We start from the raw sequence: 21894 nt of genomic DNA on the forward strand, positions 1-21894 counted from the left end.
GTTCCTATCCCCCCAACAGATACAGAACCCCAGATTATATCCATCTCCAGCACCTTCTCAGACATAAACAGACTCCTTCATTCTAGACTCAAAGACGCTTTCACCCAAACACAACGTACATTTCCCCCACTCCAGGAATTCAGACCTTTATCAGCTTTTCGCAGAAACCCCAACCTAAGGGATCTTTACATTTTTGTAAAATGTTCCAATAAGCCCACTCCAAAACCACCTATTGAACAACAGTACCATAGACAACTTCAACACATTCAAAATCCACATGCACAAACCTCCAGTCCTATCCCACAACTCATGACCATTCAGAGCACCAACACCGTTTATGCAATAACATGCACATTATGCGACAACATTTATATAGGAGAAACCGGTCACACAGTCTTGACACACCTCAAACAGCACCTCTACACAATTGAAAAAAACATATTACAAACATATTACAAACACACACTTTCAAATCCACCCAACAACCTCCCTCCGCATCACCGGTCTGGAGATGAAAGGCTCCTGGACCATAGGCCAGAGAAGAGCAGCTGAATCCAGATGGATATTCAAACTTAAGACCTTGGCTCCACTTGGTATGAATGTTAAGAAGTAGTATAAAGTACTGACAGTGGGAGTTGGTGAGGGCCTAATTAAGAGAGCTGGAAGTTCAATAAAAAATAATGTATTTAATTGCTTAATCTGGTTTTGTATTTTTTATATTTTGCATTGAATTTTATTATATTATGCACTTTAACATAGCACGTAATCCCTTCATCCTTTTTGGGGGGGATTTCCAATGATGTACTTACTTAATTATTTCTTTATTTAATTATTCCAGTATGCATGTTTTATTGTGATTTTTTTTAATGAAATTTGGTTTAGAATTAAACCTTTTTACTCTCAAGATTTGATTGATAATGATCTTCCTCCTGTATTTGAACTGTTGAGGGTGACCCCTTGGAGCTCTCGGCCTCTCATGTTCTCCCACCCTCTCAAGACCGGTCAGATGTACAACACAGAAACAGGGCAGAAAGTTGCAATAGGCCCGTGGAAGATTTGATACCAACATAACCATAAACCCTCTTAAACCTAACCCTAACCTTAACCCAAAAACCTAACCTAACCTTCACCCTTAACCTGAACCTAACCCTAGCTCCTGACCCTAAAACTAACCCTAGCTCCCAACCCTAACCCTTAACGTAATTATAACCCTAACACTAATTCTAACCTTAACCCTAAACCCCCTAGAAAAAGCATTTGTCCTCGTGGGGAAAAAACAAAATGTCCCCAGTTGGTCAAATTTGAGTTTGTTTACTTTTGGTAGTTAAACACGTCCACACACACTGAAGACTCAGTGTTATGGGATATTATGGGAGCTGTCTGCTTGAGGGACAAAGGGAGGTCTCCATAGGTTTCTGTTCTGATCCCGCTGTTTGAGCCAATACCATGAACCTCTAGTTTATTTTGACAGTGTGTGCGTGTGCATGCGTGTGTGTTTGTTTGTTGTTGGTTTCCTGGCAACTCCTTGGCTATGCTTGATGGATGGATTCTTTCTGAAATCTCTGTTCTTCGCAGTCAGAGTGGTGCTTATATGGCAAGTCTGGAGACTGTTTTTTTACGTCTCATTTTCTCATGGATATAGGAAGCAATCCCACAGGGTCTGTCATTATTTTCTTGCTTCCTTTCTTTCTCTTGCATGCTATTTCTGTCCTTCTGTTTCTTTCTCTCTCAGCCCCAATTGGGCCTATCTTTCAGATTTTTTTTTTTGCCTAAATCTATCTCTCTCCACTCTGTGTGCATATGTGTGTGTCGGTCCTCTAATCTTAAAGTGTGCAAGCCATTGGCAAACACACACACACATCCTCTATTCTTAAAGTGTGCACTCCATTGGCAAACACACACACACACGGAGTACATTGCATGTAGGAATACACACACACGGAGCGTTGAGTTTGCTCAAAGATTAACCCTTGCTCTGGCATGTGCCGAGTGGGAGGAGACGATTGCCGTGGAAATAAACTTTAATTTCCTGTAGTCATGGGAATTTGACCCCCTTTAAACCTTTGACACACACACACGCGCACACACATACACACACACAAACAAACCTCTTCACATGGGGATTTGACTGCTCGGATCATTTACATTTCAAGGCCTTCAAAACTCCTATCCGGTCAGCCCTTAAGGATGAAGTTGCATCTAAACACTGGTGTAGAGTCCGTTCTGTTGTTTTCCCATTAGTGGTGAGGATTGGGATTCTGTGAGTTTAAGCTGATCCTAGATCTGTGCCCAGGCCCAATCATGTTGAGAGAAACAAAGAAAAATACCTTCTAGTCTTGGAAGATCAAGGATTCTGCAACAAACCAGTCCTGAACAGCAAAGGCGTGCTACCTTACAAACACACACACACAGAGACTGTACACACGACTGTGATCTTTAAAGCCCCAAAACCCAAACAGTGATGTCTTCCAGAAAAAGCTCGTCAGAGGATGTTTAGGTTGTAAAATCACATCCTTGATCTGCATGTAGTTTCTCTGGTGTAACCCTCTGGCTAAAGGCTACAAAGGCAGTACAGGAGGCTGTGGCCTATACAAACACACACGCAAAGACTTGACGTTGTTAAAGGTCTATTCTTAGTAACGCCTGAATTGAGGAATAGATGTACTTCTCAGGAAAGCAACTTGCCGCAATGCGTTGGTGGGGCGTGCGTACGGACATGCGCTTTCTTCTTCTCTTGTTTGGTCTTCACATGGGTGGAGATTTTGTGCTAATATTCGGTCTCGGTTTACATGTGTGTATGTTTGCTTAAGCATCGTTTATGGTTCCTTTTTTACAAGGAGACAATATGGTGGGAGGAGTAGGAGACAACCCAACATTACAGAGGGTGTGTCCCAAATGACGCCCCATCCCCGGGATCAGGGCTCTCCAACCCTGTTCCCGGAGAGCTACCGTCCTGTAGGTTTTCACTCCAAACCCAATCTAGTGCACCTGATTCTAATAATTAACTGATTGATCATCTGAATCAGGAGTTGGAGCAAAAAGCTACAAGAGCATAGCTCTTCAGGAACAGGGTTTGGAGAGTTTTGACCAGGGCCGATAGGGCGTAGTGCACGATACTGTATATAGGGAAAAGGGTGTCATTTGGGATGTAAATTCAAATAAACTGCAAATAAGACGCAGATGATAAAGAAAGCCAGTTAAAACGTCATCAGGCAAACGGTACATCGCTCTTCACTCTCATGAACAAACATCTTTTTGTTTCTTTTTGTCTTTTTTTAACTACCTTTTTGTTTTTTTGTCCACTTTTTTCCAGAAATCCGTAAGAGGAGAAAATCGCTCAGAAGGAAGTTTGACTCCTTCTCCAAAGAAAAGAAAGAGAAAGAGCGAGGTAAGGTCGCCCCCTCCCCCATAAACTAGATGATGAAGTGTCGAAATCTTCCACCGTGTGGCTGCATCCCAAATGGCACCCTACATAGTGCACTATGTAGGGAATCGGGTGCTGTTAAGGACACACACCTATGACTCAGTACTCTTTGTTAAAACTGAAGACTACATGCCATACCTCAGAAGGTCAGACAGACCAGAGTCATGTACTTAGATACACAGCTCTGAGACAGACTAACCGCTACTGACGTAGGTCTATATGAGCCTCTACTCCTTCTTGACTAATTGACTAATGCCTGTGAAATGATCAACCGCTGTTGACGTACAGTACAGTAGCTCCAGTGCTTCTTCTCTATCCCGTAATGACAATTAAGTGACTAACGCTTGTCAAATCATCAAGCACTGTTGACCTACAGGACAGTAGCTTTTCCACCTCTTCATTGTTTAACAGGGACTAACTGCTTAATGCCTGTGAAATCATGGTGTTGACGACAGTGAGCTCGATTTCAACCCCAAGAAGCAAGGCCCTCTTTAAAGCGTAGATGACTCGTTTTTGCAACTTTTGTCTGTTGCAGAAGGTTTAAACACTGCCTCCTGAGTGTAAACACTGATACACTCTCATAAACATTCTCACACACACACGAACTGACAAAACAAGAAATGTGCAAGCATATGGGTACAGTCTGTCTCTCGCTCTCTCTCTGACACACATGCACACACACACACACTCTGACGGACCCAAAAGGCATGTGTACACAAGTATATGCGTACACAGTCACTTCACAGTCGCTTTCTCCTTCTCACACACACTGACAAAAAACTAAAAGGCACATGCACACACGTGTACACAGTCTCTCACAGTGCCCCCCCCCCCCCCCCCCCCCCCCCACACACACACACACACACTCTGTTATCCTCTCCTTGGCCCAGTGCTGGCCATGTGGAGGTGTGATCAGGGAGAATAAAGAGATGTTCTCTTTCTCCTCCAGCTGGTTGCCTTCAGGGCAGGGCCAGCTAGCCAGCCTGTTGTCTTACCAGGGTTAGGGTTGATTAGACTACCCGTGACAGGACAGGGTCTGCTAGCCAGTCTGTTGTATTAGGCCTACCCCAGAACAGTGGCCAGCCAATCTACTTGTTAGCATTATGGCCAGCTAGCCATCCTGTTACCCAAGCCAATGGCCAACTTGTTAGAGTTATGGCTAGCAAGCTAGCCTGTTACCCAGGCCATTAGCCAACGTGTTAGCATTATGGCCAGCTAGCAAACGTTTTACCCAGGCCAGCGGCCAACCTGTTAGCATTATGGCCAGCTAGCCAGCCTGTTGCCTAGGCCAGTGACCAGCAGGCCTGCTGTTTTATCTAGGGTTTGTCTGTTGTTTTATCTAGGGTTTGTCTGCTGTTTTGTCTAGGGTTTGTCTGTCCTTTGGTGCTCACAGGTCTGTGTCTGGGTAAATCTCCTAAGATGATAGTACTTAATGCTCGGTCAGAACATTAGGGTTTTGGCAGGGATGGATGAATGGATGAAGGGATGGAGTGGTCGAAAACAAACGAGGGTAAACGAACGCTCAAGTGATCAGAGGCGAGTAGCGTCACTAACGCTAATGCCAACAAATGCTAATTAACCCATAAGACTCTAAGCTCTGTCTAAGCCAGGAGAGGGGAGGTGAGATACTACTAAGCTATATGGAATTGTTTTAAAATGGTCATACCAATGATAATTTTTCTATTTTATTTTGAATTTTAAGACCCCTTGAAGCCTATAAGAAATAAATATATACAGTACCAGACAAACACACCTACTCATTCAAGGGGGAATGGTAAGAAAACACTTACATAGCATTGAAGGTCCCCAAGAACACAGTGGCCTCCATCATTCTTAAATGGAATAAGTTTGGGAACCACCAAGACTCTTCCTAGAGTTTGCCGCCTGGCCAAACTGAGCAATCGGTGGAGAAGGGCCTTGACAGGGAGGTGACCAAGGACCTGATGGTCACCCTGACAGAGCTCCAGAGTTCCTCTGTGGGGACGGGAGGGAGAACCTTTCAGAAGAACAACCATCTCTGCAGCACTCCACCAATTAGGCCTTTATGGTAGAGTGGCCAGATGGAAGACACTCCTCAGTAAAAGGCACATGACAGCCCTCTTGGAGATTGCCAAAAGGCACCTAAAGGACTCTCAGACCATGAGAAACAAGATTCTCAGGTCAGATGAAACAAAGATTGAACTCTTTTGCCTGGATGCCAAGCGTCTTATCTGGAGGAAACTTGACACCATCCCTACGGTGAAGCATGGTGGTGGCAGCATCATACTGGGGGGGGATGTTTTTCAGTGGCAGGGTCTGTGAGACTAGTCAGGATTGAGGGAAAGATGAATGGAGAAAAGTACAGGTAGATCCTTGATGAAAACCTGCTCCAGAGTGCTCAGGACCTCAGACAGGGGCAAAGGTTCACTTTCCAACAAGACAATGACTCTAAGCATACAGCCAAGAGAACGCAGGAGTGGCTTCGGGACGAGTCTCTGAATGTCCTTCAGTGGCCCAGCCTGAGCCTGGGCTTGAACCTGATCAAACATCTCTGGAGAGACTTGAAAACAGCTTTGCAGTCACACTCCCCATCCAACCTGACAGAGCATGAAAGGATCTGCAGAGAAGAGTGGGAGAAATTCCCCAAATACAAGTGTGCCAAGCTTGTAGCGTCATACCCAAGAAAATGCGAGGCTCTAATCACTGCCAAAGGTGCTTAAACAAAGTACTGAGAAAAGGTTTGGAATATTTATGTAAATATAATACATATACAGTTGAAGTCGGAAGTTTACATACACTTTAGACAAATACATTTAAACTCAATTTTTCACAATTCCTGACATCTAATCCTAGTAGAAATGCCCAATCATAGGTCAGTTAGGATCACCACTTTATTTTAAGAATGTGAAATGTCAGAATAATAGTAGAGAGAATGATTTATTTCAGCTTTTATTTCTTTCATCACATTCCCAGTGGGTCAGAAGTTTACATACACTCAATTAGTATTTGGTAGCATTGACTTTAAATTGTTTAACGTTTCGGGTAGCCTTCCAAAAGCCTCCCACAATAAGTTGGGTGAATTTTGGCCCATTCCTCCTGACAGAGCTGATGTCAGGTTTGTAGGCCTCCTTGCTCACACACATTTTTCAGTTTTGCCCACAAATTTTCTATGGGATTGAAGTCAGGGCTTTGTGAAGGCCACTCCAATACCTTGACTTTGTTTTCCTTAAGCTATTTTGCCACACCTTTGGAAGTATGCTTGGGATCACTGTCCATTTGGAAGACCTATTTTCAACCAAGCTTTAACTTCCTGACTTGAGATGTTGCTTCAATACATCCATATAATTTTCCTCCCTCATGATGCCATGTATTTTATGAAGTGCACCAGTCCCTCCTGCAGCAAAGCACCCCCACAACATGATGCTACCACCCCCGTGCTTCACGGTTGGGATGGTGTTCTTTGACTTGCAAGCCTCCCCTTTTTCCCTCCAAACATAACAATGGCCATTATGGCCAAACAGTTTCATCAGACCAGAGGACATTTCTCCAAAAAGTACGATCTTTGTCCCCGTGTGCAGTTGCAAACTGTAGTCTGGCTTTTTTATGGCGGTTTTGGAGCATTGGCTTCTTCCTTGCTGAGCGGCCTTTCAGGTTATGTCGATATAGGACTCATTTTACTGTGGATATAGATACTTTTGTACCTGTTTCCTCTAGCATCTTCACAGGGTCCTTTGCTGTTGTTCTGGGATTGATTTGCACTTTTCGCACCAAAGTACTTTCATCTCTAGGAGACAGAACGCATCTCCTTCCTGAGTGGTATGACAGCTGCGTGGTCCCATGGTGTTTATACCAGGCACAGTCAACTTAGTGTATGTAAACTTCTGACCCACTGGAATTGTGATACAGGGAATTGTAAGTGAAATCATTTGTCTGTAAACAATTGTTGAAAAAATTACCTGTGTCATACTCAAAGTACAGTGGGGCAAAAAAGTATTTAGTCAGCCACCAATTGTGCAAGTTCTTCCACTTAAAAAGATGAGAGAGACCTGTAATTTTCATCATAGGTACACTTCAACTATGACAGACAAAATGAGAAAAAAAATCCAGAAATCTTGCTTGTTTGGAGGTGACCAAATACTTATTTTCCACCATAATTTGCAAATAAATTCATCAAAAAATCCTACAATGTGATTTTCTGGATTTTTTGTCTCATTTTGTCTGTCATAGTTGAAGTGTACCTATGATTAAAATTACAGGCCTCTCTCATCTTTTTAAGTGGGAGAACTTGCACAATTGGTGGCTGACTAAATACTTTTTTGCCCCACTGTAGATGTCCTAACCGACTTGCCAAAACTATAGTTTGTTAACAAGACATTTGTGGAGTGGTTGAAAAACAAGTTTTAATGACTTCAACCTAAGAGTATGTAAACTTCCAACTTCAACTGTATATTTTTTTTTTTTTTTTTTTTAATTAAATAGATTTGCAAACATTTCTAAAAAACATTTTTGATTTTGTCGTTAAAGGTTATTGTGTGTAGATTTATGAGGGGAAAAAAAACAAACTAAAATCAATTTTAGAATAAGGCTATAACATAACAAAATGTAGAAAAAGTCAAGGGGTTTGAATACTTTTCGAATGCACTGATTTTAGCTCATATAATTGCATTGAATAACAGATTCACAACATAGAACAACAGATTGTCCCACAGAAAGAAATCTAAAGGAAGTTTGTTCTGAAGTATCTATCCAATATATATATATATTTACATGTATTTAAACCCTTATTTTGTCCCTTAACAGTCTCCATATATACTTCCATAAATGTTTTTGACTGGTATCAGGGGACATTCAGACGTGAGGCCTGTGGGAGTCTCACGTTTACACCGAGTGGTCGTATAATTGTCTAGCCTAAACTGTTCGGACGCTACAGACAGAAGTTGGAAGATCGGCTGTACCGACTTCAGACAAGTCCCAAGACGACTGGTGGGGGTCGTCGAGCAAAACGGAGAACAGCATCGTGTTCGTGAGAGTCTCCTCCTTCCATAATAGTTTGTTGGCCAAACCATTCGGGTGTGTAAAAGCACATTTCACAAAATAAAAGTTTGTGTATACTGTGTTTACGTGTCTGTTTACCCTCCACTACAACCCTGGATGGATGGATGGATGGATGCCAGTCGTGCTTGTTCCTTTAAGGCTCTTATCTGTGAAGGTAGCACAGTGGGTAAAGTGGTATGGGTAGCCTAATCTGGAGGAAATGCATTTAGATGGTTGTTAATCGCAATAACATTAACACTCAGGTGTTTCTGCTAATTGTCTTGTGTGTACTTTCTATTGTTTATTCATGCTGACTGTATCTGTCGCCTGACGGTAGTCAGAAAGTGTGCCGGATCCTTCAAAAAATGTATCATGGTATTTTCCTGCCATGGTAGTACAATGAAAACAATACTATTGTACTATCATGTGTTTTTGGTTACTACCATGGAAGGAAAATACCATGGTACTGTTGCAAATACCATGGTATTTTCAACCCACGCTAGTGACCAAAACACCATGATAGTACCATAGAATTTTACTACCATGGCAAGAAAATACCATGGCATTTGCAGCATTAATATTGTATTTTCCTGCCATTTTAGTGACCAAAATACCATGTTAATACCATTGTTTTATCAATGCGAGTTGTTAACAATGCATTCTCATGATGGTCAATGTCCCACAGTATTTTGGATTAAGTGACCAAAAACAGAGTAATTTATACTCGCATAATGCAATATTGACTTTTTGCTCTGCAATGACAAAGTGTAGGCTTACTCTGCTAAACCCCTTGAGCTCATAATGAAAAACCACAACACACATGGTCTAGTAGTGTAGTGTGCCTCTTAAACCTTAGTCCGCTGGTCACTATATTGCTTATTAGCACGCTAGACAGCTAGCTACATGCTTGCTACTTGTAATAGGCATGTAAGCCTATTAACTAGTTAGCCTGTTAGCTACTGTTGCTAGCCACTGGCCTGCAACCAATCCGTGGCATCTGCGGGAGGATTTAGTCAGTTGATGTACCTACATACACGTGTCCGTGGCTTTCCTGTACCTTGAACCAGCTTCAAGGAAAGGATAAGAAGAGGAGTGGGGGGTGAAGGGAAGAGAGAGGGGGTGGGGGAGAAAGAGAGAAGGAAGGTTTGAGAGACAGGGAGAGGTGGGGTGAGAGAGGAGGGAGGGAGAGGGTGAGAGAGCAAGAGAGAGAATGAAGAATGAAAAAGCGAGACAGAAACACCATTCCCATCCACAGTTATGTGAGTAATGTCATACAGTATAAAACAAATTCTTGACAGCTGTGACCGAAACAGGAAGTTTCCGTACAATTTTAGAAATCCCGACATGGTGGGGTCTTTTTGTGTCGGTAAAATTTTGTATGCTAGAAATAGTGGTGGGAAAGCATTTATGCGCAAATATTGATATAATAACCATCATACAGTGGTGGAAAAAGTACCCAATTGTCATACTTGAGTAAAAGTAAAGATACCTTAATACGAAATGACTCAAATAAAAGTGAAAGTCACCCAGTAAAACACAACTTGAGTAAAAGTATAAAAGTATTTGGTTTTAAATATGCTTAAGTATCAAAAGTAAATGTAATTGTTAAAATGTACTTAAGTATCAAAAGTAAAAGTACAAGTACAGATCATTTTAAATTCCTTATATTAAGCAAAGCAGATGGCCACATGTTGTAGTTTTAATTATTTAGTAGGGATGACGAGGGATGTTCTCTTGATAAGTGTGTGAATTAGACCATTTTCCGGTCTTGCTAAGCATTCAAAATGTAACGAGTACTTTTGGGTGTCAGGGAAAACGTATGGAGTAAAAAGTACATAATTCTCTTTAGGAATGTAGTGAAGTAAAAGTAAAAGTTGTCAAAAATGTGAATAGTAAAGTAAATTACTGATTCCCAAAAAATGACTTAATTAAGTAGTACTTTAAAGTATTTTTACTTAAGTACTTTACACCACTGCCATCATATCGAAGTAAACTTGGAGTAACACGATGACATGATGTGTGATCCTCCCATAACGATTTAGGAAACCATGCAGTTTATTAGGCTACAGATTAAATAAATTATGAAGAACTTCACAGGGTGGTGAAAGTGCACAGTGATGCGCTTGATGCTCCTTTCAAATAAATGTTGAGGGTCTTATTCTGGTGACATGATGATCGATGCTTGATTACCGTTTGACAAATATCCATAAGACTACCCGCAGACTGGACTACCCGCAGAGCCTACCCACATTGTATCTACGAGATGTTAGCTAGAGAGCACGTGCCAAGACCAGAGTACACACATTTGCTATTAAAGCAACAGTTTTTGTGACAAAACAATCGGTAGAGTTGAAAATGCAATGGAAACACAGTGAACATTGTGCACTATGCCATCACACACTGATTTTCATCCACAACAAGTCAGGTTGGTGGAAACGTCACTGGTGGGAAAATGTACGTTTTATTTATGCAGATTTTTGAACATTTGCATGAAAACCTGACGCCAATTGGGTGGGAACCTAGCAAGAGAGAGAATAGTGGTAGATATAGAGCGAGGAGAGAGAGGAGGGTTTGAAAGATATAGAGAGAAAGTTAAAAGAGAAACGAAAAGGAAAGAGGGAGAGAAAGAGAGAGCGTAAAGACGAGAGAGAGAGAGACAGAGAGAGAGAGAGGGGAGGAGAGGCCGGGAGGGTCAAAACAAGAGAGATGGAGAGAGAGAGAGAGAGGGGGGGGGGGGGGTATTTCAGGTTTAAGAGGTATTTCAGGTTCATCCCACCTATCCTTAGAGCTTTACCTCTTGGCACTCTGCCAGTCTCCCATGTCTGACCAGCTTTAGGTCTTACGGCCTCTTCACAGCAGGAGTGTGTGCGGATGTGTGTGTGTGCTTGTGTGTTTTATATGAATTAATTCATTAACAAAAATGGTTTTGTCAAATTGCCAGTTGGCAACCCATTCCTTACGGGATTAGATGACACATAAACAAACATTACAATGATTCAGAGTGATAATTATTCCGGTGTTCTGCATAGTGCGCACAGCATAAAGAATGAAAAATAAATTAATACATAATAGTAGAAAAGGTTACCCAAGCAATAATAATTTAAAAAAAAATACAATTAAAATACAGATAAATATATACAGAAAAATGAAATGGAAGGCATTTAACCCTGGTCTGTCAAAAAGAGAAGATTCAAGTGAGAGAGATATATTGTAGGCCCACACACAATTTATATACACTGAGTACACATACATTAAGAACACCTGTTCTTTCCATGACGTAGACTGACCAGGTGAATCCAGGTGAAAGCTATGATCCCTTATTGATGTGACTTGTTAAATCTTCTTCAATCATTGCAGATGAATGGGAGGAGACAGGTAAAAAAAATGATTTTTAAGCCTTGAGACAATTGAGACATGGATTGTGTATGTGTGTCCTTCAGAGGGTGAATGGGCAAGACAAAATATTTAAGTACCTTTGAATGGGGTATGGTAGTAGGTGACAGGCACACTGGTTTGTGTCAAGAACTGCAACGCTGCTGGGGTTTTACACTCAACAGTTTCCTGTGTGTATCAAGAATATCCAGGCACAGTCAACTTAGTGTATGTAAACTTCTGACCCACTGGAATTGTGATACAGGGAATTGTAAGTTAAATAATTTGTCTGTAAACAATTGTTGAAAAAATTACCTGTGTCATATTTAAAGTACAGTGGGGCAAAAAAGTATTTAGTCAGCCACCAATTGTGCAAGTTCTCCCATTTAAAAAGATGAGAGAGGCCTGTAAGTTTCATCATAGGTACACTTCAACTATGACAGACAAAATGAGAAAAAAAAATCCATAATTTGCAAATACATTCATTAAAAATCCTACAATGTGATTTTCTGATTTTTTTTTCTCATTTTGTCTGTCATAGTTGAAGTGTACCTATGATGAAAATTACAGGCCTCTCTCATCTTTTTAAGTGGGAGAACTTGCACAATTGGTGGCTGACTAAATACTTTTTTGCCCCACTGTACATCCTCACTCACACACTCATTACTGACGCCACAAACTCACACCCACACGCACACAACCCCTCACAACTACTGCTGATGATGATTGATTCCATTTATTAATATCATTACACTGCTGTTCATTAATTATTGATTTCAATTAGCATTATAACTATCTATTTATCCCGCTACTGGTCAGCATTACCCCTGTTTACATGTACAGTGCTTTCATAAAGTATTCATAGGCTTTATTTTTCCCACATGTTGTTGTGTGACAGCCTGAATTTAAAATGAATTAAATTGAGATTTTCTGTCACCAATCTACACACAATATCCCATAATGTCAAAGGGGAATTTTGTTGAAATTAAAAAACAAATAATAATGAAAAGCTGAAATATGTTGAGTCAATAATTACTCAACCCCTTTGTTATTCCAAGCCTAAATAAGTTCAGGAGTAAAATATGCTTTAACAAATCACATAATAAGTTACATGGACTCATTCTGTGTTCAATAATTGATTTTTGAATGACTACCCCATCTTTATACCCCACACATACAATTATCTGTAAGGTCTCTCAATTGAGTAGTGAATTTCAAGCACAGATTTAACCACAAAGAAGAGGGAGGTTTTTCCAGTGCCTTGCAAAGAAGGGAACCGATTGGTAGATGTGTAACAAATATCCCCCTGAATATCCCTTTGAGCATGGTGAAGTTATTAATTAGGCTTTGGATGGTGTATAATTACACCCAGTCACTACAAAGATACAGGCATCCTTCCTAACTCAGTTGCCAGAGAAGAAGAAAAATGCTCACCGATTTCACCATGAGGCCAATGGTGATTTTAAAACAGTGATAGAGTTTAATGGTTGTGATATGAGAACGGAGGATAGATCAACAACATTCTAGTTACGCTACAATACTAACCTAAATGACAGAGTGAAAAGAAGGAAGACCGTACAGAATAACAAATATTTCAAAACATGCATCCTGTTTGCTACCAGGAACTTTAGTAGTACTGAGAAAAAAGAAAAAAATATTGTCCTGAATACAAAAAGGAATGTTTGGGGCAAATCTAACACAGCACATCACTGAGTACCACTCTTCATATTTTCAAGAATGGTGACTGCATCATGTTATGGGTATGCTTGCCATTGGCAAGGACTAGGGAGTTTTTCAGGATAAAAAGCAATGGAATACAGCTAAGCACAGGTAAAATCCTAGAAGAAAACCTGCTTCAGTCTTTTTTCCAACACACACTGGGAGACAAATTCACCTTTCAGCGGGACAATAACCTAAAACAAAAGGCCAAATCTACACTGGGGTTGCTTGCCAAGATGACATGCAATGTTCCTGAGTGGCCTAGTTGCAGTTGTGAGTTAAATCGGCTTGAAAATCTAGGTCTACTTTTGAAAATGGCCTTCTGGCAATGACCAACAACCAACTTGACAGAGCTTGAAGAACTTTAAAAAGAGTAATGGGCACATATTGTACAATCCAGGTGTGCAAAGCTCTTAGAGACTTGGCCAAAAAGACTCTGTGAGCTGTAATCACTGCCAACGGTGATTATAACATGTATAAGAGCAGAAACTATACCATGAAGTCCAAGGAACTGGACATAGATCTCTGGGATAGAATTGTGTTGAGGCATATATCTAGGGAAGGGTATAAAACAATGTCTAGAGTGTTGAACGTTTCCAAGAGCACAGTGATCTCCATCATTGGGAAATTGAAAAAATATAGAACTACCCAGACTCTGCCTAGACCTGGCCATCCGACCAAACTGAGCAACTGGGCAAGAAAGACCTCGGTCAGGGAGGTGAACAAGAACCTAATGAACACTCTGGCAGACCTATAGAGTTCCTTGGCTGAAATGGGAGAAGCTGCCAAGTAACAGTCTCTACGGCACTTCACCAATCTGCGCTTTAGGAGAGAGTGGCCAGACAGAAGCCACTCCTGAGAAAAAGGCACATGACTGCACGGCTGAAGTTTGCAAAAAGGCACGTGAAAGACTCTGAGAGCATAATTCAAAAGATTCTGTGGTCTGATGAGACAGAAATGCAACTCTCTGGCCGGAAGACAAAGCGATATGTATGGAGAAAACAAGGTACAGCTCATCACCTGTCTAACAGGTTAGGGTTAGTAGATAGTTGAAATGCTTACTGAAATGAAATATCTGTTCCTCCCTCTTTCCTTCCCTATCTATCCCAACCTCTTTTCCTCCATCCATACCTCTTTCTACCTTTTCCATCATCCCACAGAGACAGCCGCCAAGGCGTTTGGCATACCTCTTTCGCAGGCGATAGCCAACGACCGGGCATACAAGCAGCGTCAGGATGCTCTGAAGGTTTTTTTTTGTAATCTACTTCATTAGATTGTTTTACTGTGAAGTGTAATAAAAAAAACAGTAAACAACATGCATCCAAAATACAAGTGTAAAAACCGCACACTAGAAAATACACTTTTACTTTAGGTCTATTTACTGTAAAGTGTGTTGTGATGGATTATAAAAGCACTTTAAATAAAGTTGGATTTGATTTGCTCTGAAGGAGAGCCGGAGAGACTGCCTTGATCTAGAGGCCAGCGTCCTGAGGTTCCGGGCTGAGAAACAACAGCAGAGCAACGGGAATAAACCCCTCTGTAGCACGGCTTCATCCCCCTTCAGTGGTGCTACATCCTCCTCATCATCGGCAGCACTGGCGTTGCACAGCAAGCCACTCTCACCCAGGTTCCTGGATAAGAAAGCTAGAGTGCAGAGACGGGTGAGTTGGAGAGCACAGACACGTGCACACACACACGCATGCACACACACACACACACACACACGCACACACACACACACACACACACACACACACACAGACACAGAGACACACACACACAGAGACAAGTAGATGTAGATGCTTGTCTCTACGTCTGGGCTTTACTTTGGTCTGAAATATGCGGACCTCTCTTCGGCTATCAAAAGAGCAGTCGAACATCCAACAAACATTTCTCAACCATGACTTATCACCTTCCAACTACGGTTTCAAAACATGACCCCGCTGGCATATCTCCTCCGAGACAATCAAACATTTCTATTGTAGGCATTTGGCACTTGAGCGTGCTAGACAGCACATACCGTAGTCCTAAGAACTGTGAAATACTGTGGCAACAACTGATCCAAACATATCCGTTCAAAAATGACTTGTTTTATTTGAACAATATGCCCAACGTCAACAAAAATCTGGGGTATAGAAGTTTAACGATGACTATCAGTATTACTCTCTCAGAACCTCGACCCTGGTAAACAGTGTTGATATTGGAAAACGAAAAAAGGTCTGCATTCCAAACGGCACCGTATAGTGCAAAAGTAGTGCACAATATAGGGAATCGGGTGCCACAGGAGACACACACACACACACAAGGGAACGTTCAGTTAAATCGGTCTGCCCTCTGTCTGGCTGTCTCTCCATCACAATCATTCGCAATTATCAATTCATTTTCCTGGTATGGAGACCGTATGGAGACCGTTGTTTGCCACAGCGACACAGTAAAAATATTAGCAGAGCAAAAACTGTGTGCACATTCGTGCATGCATTTGGGCGTAGTCAGTGTTTGTGTGTATTTAAGTTGAGCCCCTGCTGCGTTAGTGTCTGTATCGTGCTGCGCTCTAACCTGCTGCCCTGCTGGGTGAGAGATCAGACACCATCACTGCTGGTGGCTCTAACACACTGTCATTACTAGCCAGGGTTAGGGTACCTGATACTGTATTTGTTTTCACTTAGTGTTTGTCTGTAGTCCTTCCACGTCAGAACAGAATGAAGGGCTGGAGACTAGAGGAGGAAGGCATGTTTGAGACTATTGAGATGCACCCATTAATTAGGGCCTGAACCTAACATAAGCAATGTACTGAATGTGCTGCCAAACGTGACAAAGACAATAAGAGACAGCACAAATAAATCTGGGACCAGGTTACTCATGCATAACTTGAATTATGTGTAATAAATGATTTATTGATGTGGATGGGAGATGTGTGTGTGTGATTGTAATTTCCGCATCTAAGAGATAGATACAAGAACGTTGAGTTGAATAAGAATTTGGTGTTGACACGCTTTTTACATTTCTTATTCAGATTTACTTGGAAAACTGAGAAACCTTCACATCAAAACAGAGGAAGGGAAGTAGGTTATTGAGATCATGTCCGCGGGAAGATGTTTTGGGGTGGGGAGACTTTTCTCCACTATTGTTCAGCGCTCATACGGGAGTAATAAAGGCCTAGTGCACTAATTTGGTTAAAAAATTATATATATATATATATATATATATATATATATATACCTAATTGTGATTTATTTACCCGCAGCACCCCTACTTCCTGTGGCAATGATTGAGATGCACTCTGAGTGCTTGCATGACTCAGGTTTCCATGGAAATCTTTAATTAAAGCTTGAATGTGAAAGGGAGGTATTTGTGTTTTTCTAGGTTCTACATTTTAGAGATAGAAGGCAGTTCATTCAGCTCATCATTCCGAGTAGATGGAAATGGCAATTGCAGCGATTTGTGTATACACGCACACACGCATGAACACACACACAGACACACACACACACACACACACACACACACAGCGTTGGGCGATATACTTGAAAAGTGTAATCCGTTACTGATTACAGTTACATGAAAAATAATCAGTTACACATGCACACACACACACACACTCATGCATACACACACACACACATATATATACAGTCGTGGCCAAAAGTTGAGAATGACACAAATATTAATTTCCACAAAGTTTGCTGCTTTAGTGTCTTTAGATATTTTTGTCAGATGTTACTATGGAATACTGAAGTATAATTACAAGCATTTCATAAGTGTCAAAGGCTTTTATTGACAATTACATGAAGTTGATGCAAAGAGTCAATATTTGCAGTGTTGACCCTTCTTTTTCAAGACCTCTGCAATCCACCCCCTGGCATGCTGTCAATTAACTTCTGGGCCACATCCTGACTGATGGCAGCCCATTCTTGCATAATCAATGCTTGGAGTTTGTCAGAATTTGTGGGGTTTTGTTTGTCCACCCGCCTCTTGAGGATTGACCACAAGTTCTCAATGGGATTAAGGTCTGGGGAGTTTCCTGACCCAAAATATTTAGGTTTTGTTCCCTGAGCCACTTATTTATGTCACGCCCTGACCGTAGATATCTCTTTTTTTCTATATATTTTGGTTAGGTCAGGGTGTCACTAGGGTGTGTACTCTAGTTTTTGTATGTCTAGAGTTTTTGTATGTCTAGGGGTTGTATGTCTAATGCCTGGAAAAGGCATTGTTTGTCACCAAACTGTTCCTGGATGGTTGGGAGAAGTTGCTCTCGGAGGATGTGTTGATACCATTCTTTATTCGTGGCTGTGTTCAAAATTGTGAGTGAGCCCACTCCCTTGGCTGAGAAGCAACCCCACACATGAATGGTCTCAGGATGCTTTACTGTTGGCATGACACAGGACTGATGGTAGCGCTCACCTTGTCTTCTCCGGACAAGCTTTTTTCCAGATGCCCCAAACAATCGGAAAGAGGATTCATCAGAGAAAATTACTTTACCCCAGTCCTCAGCAGTCGAATCCCTGTACCTTTTGCAGAATTTCAGTCTGTCCCTGATGTTTTTCCTGGAGAGAAGTGGCTTCTTTGCTGCCCTTCTTGACACCAGGCCATCCTCCAGAAGTCTTCGCCTCACTGTGCGTGCAGATGCACTCACACCTGCCTGCTGCCATTCCTGAGCAAGCTCTGTACTGGTGGTGCCCCGATCCTGCAGCTGAATAAATTTTAGGAGACGTCCTGGCGCTTGCTGGACTTTCTTGGGCGCCCCGAAGCCTTCTTCACAACAATTGAACCGCTCTCCTTGAAGTTCTTGATGATCCGATAAATGGTTGATTTAGGTGCAATCTTACTGGCAGCAATGTCCTTGCCTGTGAAGCCCTTTTTGTGAAATGCAATGATGACGGCACATGTTTCCTTGCAAGTAACCATGGTTGACAGAGGAAGAACAATGATTCCAAGCACCACCCTCCTTTTGGAGCTTCCAGTTTGTTATTCGAACTCAGTCAGCATGACAGAGTGATCTCCAGCCTTGTCCTCGTCAACACTCATACCTGTGTTAACGAGAGAATCAATGACATGATGTCAGCTGGTCCTTTTGTGGCAGGGCTGAAATGCAGTGTAAATGTTTTTTTTAGGATTCAGTTCATTTTCATGGCAAAGAGGGACTTTGCAATTAATTGCAATTCATCTGATCACTCTTCATAACATTCTGGAGTCTATGCAAATTGCCATCATACAAACTGAGGCAGCAGACTTTGTGAAAATTTATATTTGTGTCATTCTCAACTTTTGGCCACGACTGTATATAAGACTCCCTCTACTGGGAAACATGGAGACACAGAAGAACAGGAATCAAAGGGAACGCAAATAAATGGCAGAATAAATAATATAATTAGTCATGAGAACACTGTCCTGAAAAAAACAGGAACATTTTGCCCAAAAATGAAAACTTAAACTCCATTTATAGAATTTCTCTTAAAATAAAATCTACCTCATTATGTTACCCAGGAAAAATGTCATACTCATCCCAAGATTAACTGGATAGCTTTGCAAGAAAGTGTTCACGGCAACTGGCAGAATTTTATTACATGATCAACTAATGGAAATCTTTTTTGAAAGCCAGGAAAAATATTGTTGTAATAATGTTGCTTTCCCTTTACTTTTACCCCCTTCTCCATCACCCTTCTGTTTATCCTCTCACTCCCTCGTTCTTCTGTTCCTTCAGTCCCTCCTTCTCATCCATACTTCCCTAATGTTCCACTCTCCTTCCCTCTCTCTCATCTCTTCCCTCTGCTCCTCCCTCTCTTCTGTCTCCCTCACTTTGTTCCTACTATTGTTTCTCTCCTACTCTTTTCTCATCCTTTTTCCCTCACCTCTATTTTTCACTCTCCCTTTTAATCAACTCCTAAAGGTTTTGAAATTTGAACTTGAAATGCTTAATCTCTCCCTCCCTCTCCTCCTGCGTCCCCCTTCTCCCTCCAACAGGGTGGCCTGTCAGTGGACTCCATCTCAGATCTTGTAGAGAGTCAGTCCCGCCTGTTGGAGGCGCTGCAGCTGTCCCACCCTGCAGAGCTGGAGCTGAAGAAGACTGCAGCAGGTGCCGGGGGGCGGACTCAGACCAAGTTGAGCCTCAACCCCATCTATAGACAGGTTCCCCGTGTGTTGGAGAGGTGCTGCTGTCACATAGAGAGACACGGTGAGACTCAGAGGTCTGCTGATGTGACTGTTATAGCCCATCTAGCTAAAGCTTAGGCATTAGCTCGGGGAACCAACGTAAGTCTTCCGGTCTCAAGCAAGGTTACCCATCATGCGAGTGTGGTTCATTGCACCATGTCTCTGACAATTATAAAGTGTAAAATATATGGGATAGAATATTGAGAGATCTTGCTCTTTCATAATAATCTGAAGTGACTTTCTCTCTTTCTCCACAGGTCTACAAACTGTGGGGATCTTTCGTGTTGGGAGTTCCAAAAAGAGAGTTCGGCAGGTGAGTCTTTTTGCTCTCCATGCATAAATGTTAATGTCTTCAACGTTACAATTAGATCTCCCCTGGTTTAGACCTACAGTGCCTTGCGAAAGTATTTGGCCCCCTTGAACTTTGCAAACTTTTGCCACATTTCAGGCTTCAAACATAAAGATATAAAACTGTATTTTTTTTTGAAGAATCAACAACAAGTGGGACACAATCATGAAGTGGAACGACATTTATTGGATATTTCAAACTTTTTTAACAAATCAAAAACTGAAAAATTGGGCGTGCAAAATTATTCAGCCCCCTTAAGTTAAGACTTTGTAGCGCCACCTTTTGCTGCGATTACAGCTGTAAGTCGCTTGGGGTATGTCTCTATCATGTCTCTATTTTTTTCCCATTCCTCCTTGCAAAACAGCTCGAGCTCAGTGAGGTTGTATGGAGAGCATTTGTGAACAGCAGTTTTCAGTTCTTTCCACAGATTCTCGATTGGATTCAGGTCTGGACTTTGACTTGGCCATTCTAACACCTGGATATGTTTATTTTTGAACCATTCCATTGTAGATTTTGCTTTATGTTTTGGATCATTGTCTTGTTGGAAGACAAATCTCCGTCCCAGTCTCAGGTCTTTTGCAGACTCCATCAGGTTTTCTTCCTGTTACGGTGCGTGAATGAGGACCCAAAAGCGAATGAACTTAAACAGAGCTTCTTTAATTACCAAACATAGGTAGGCTCAGACGGACCGGCAGATTCCGACAGGACAAGACAAGGTTACAGCAAACATGACGACAGTCTGGTTCAGGCATGAAACACAACAAACAAGAATCCGACAAAGACAGGAGCAGAAACAGAGAGAGATATAGGGACCTAATCAGAGGGAAAAAGGGAACAGGTGGGAAAAGGGGTGACGAGGTGGTTAGGAGGAGACAAGGCACAGCTGGGGGAAAGAGGGGGAGAAAAGGTAACCTAACAACGACCAGCAGAGGGAGACAGGGTGAAGGGAAAGGACAGAGACAAGACACAACATGACAGTACATGACAGTACCCCCCCACTCACCGAGCGCCTCCTGGCGCACTCGAGGAGGAAACCTGGCGGCAACGGAGGAAATCCTCGATCAGCGCACGGTCCAGCACGTCCCGAGAGGGAACCCAACTCCTCTCCTCAGGACCGTACCCCTCCCAATCTACGAGGTACTGGTGACCACGGCCCCGAGGACGCATGTCCAAAATTCTACGGACCCTGTAGATGGGTGCGCCCTCGACAAGGATGGGGGGGGGGGGGGGGAAGACGAGCGGGGGCGCGAAGGACGGGCTTGATGCAGGAGACATGGAAGACCGGGTGGACGCGACGAAGGTATCGCGGAAGAAGAAGTCGAACTGCGACAGGATTAATGACCCGAGAAATACGGAACGGACCAATGAACCGCGGGGTCAACTTGCGAGAAGCCGTCTTAAGGGGAAGGTTCTGAGTGGAGAGCCAAACTCTCTGACCGCGACAATATCTAGGACTCTTAGTTCTACGCTTATTAGCAGCCCTCACAGTCTGCGTCCTATAACGGCAAAGTGCAGACCTGACCCTCTTCCAGGTGCGCTCGCAACGTTGGACAAAAGCCTGAGCGGAGGGGACGCTGGACTCGGCGAACTGAGATGAGAACAGCGGAGGCTGGTACCCGAGGCTACTCTGAAAAGGAGATAGCCCGGTCGCAGACGAAGGAAGCGAGTTGTGGGCGTATTCTGCCCAGGGGAGCTGTTCTGACCAAGACGCAGGGTTGCGAAAAGAAAGACTGCGTAAGATGCGACCAATAGTCTGATTGGCCCGTTCTGCTTGACCGTTAGACTGGGGGTGAAAGCCGGAAGAGAGACTGACGGAAGCCCCAATCAAACGGCAAAACTCCCTCCAAAATTGAGACGTGAATTGCGG

At 42.4% G+C, this 21894-nt stretch overlaps 1 protein-coding gene across 3 annotated transcripts in view; it reads left to right on the plus strand.

The window, feature by feature from the left end:
* Window positions 1-21894, plus strand: part of arhgap36 (Rho GTPase activating protein 36) — a 94869-nt gene that overhangs the window by 55403 nt on the left and 17572 nt on the right. For 2 of the 3 annotated variants that reach the window (XM_036957753.2, XM_036957754.2), the window contains exons 3-7: window positions 3314-3388; window positions 14689-14774; window positions 14977-15189; window positions 19490-19700; window positions 19936-19991. In XM_036957753.2, the coding sequence (XP_036813648.1) occupies window positions 3314-3388; window positions 14689-14774; window positions 14977-15189; window positions 19490-19700; window positions 19936-19991 (641 nt within the window). The remainder of the gene's footprint in view (window positions 1-3313; window positions 3389-14688; window positions 14775-14976; window positions 15190-19489; window positions 19701-19935; window positions 19992-21894) is intronic. The other variant, XM_036957755.2, reaches the window with a different exon arrangement.

Source organism: Oncorhynchus mykiss, chromosome 21 (assembly GCF_057628025.1).
Source record: "Oncorhynchus mykiss isolate SJ-2025 chromosome 21, ASM5762802v1, whole genome shotgun sequence".
Taxonomy (NCBI): Eukaryota; Metazoa; Chordata; class Actinopteri; order Salmoniformes; family Salmonidae; genus Oncorhynchus; species Oncorhynchus mykiss.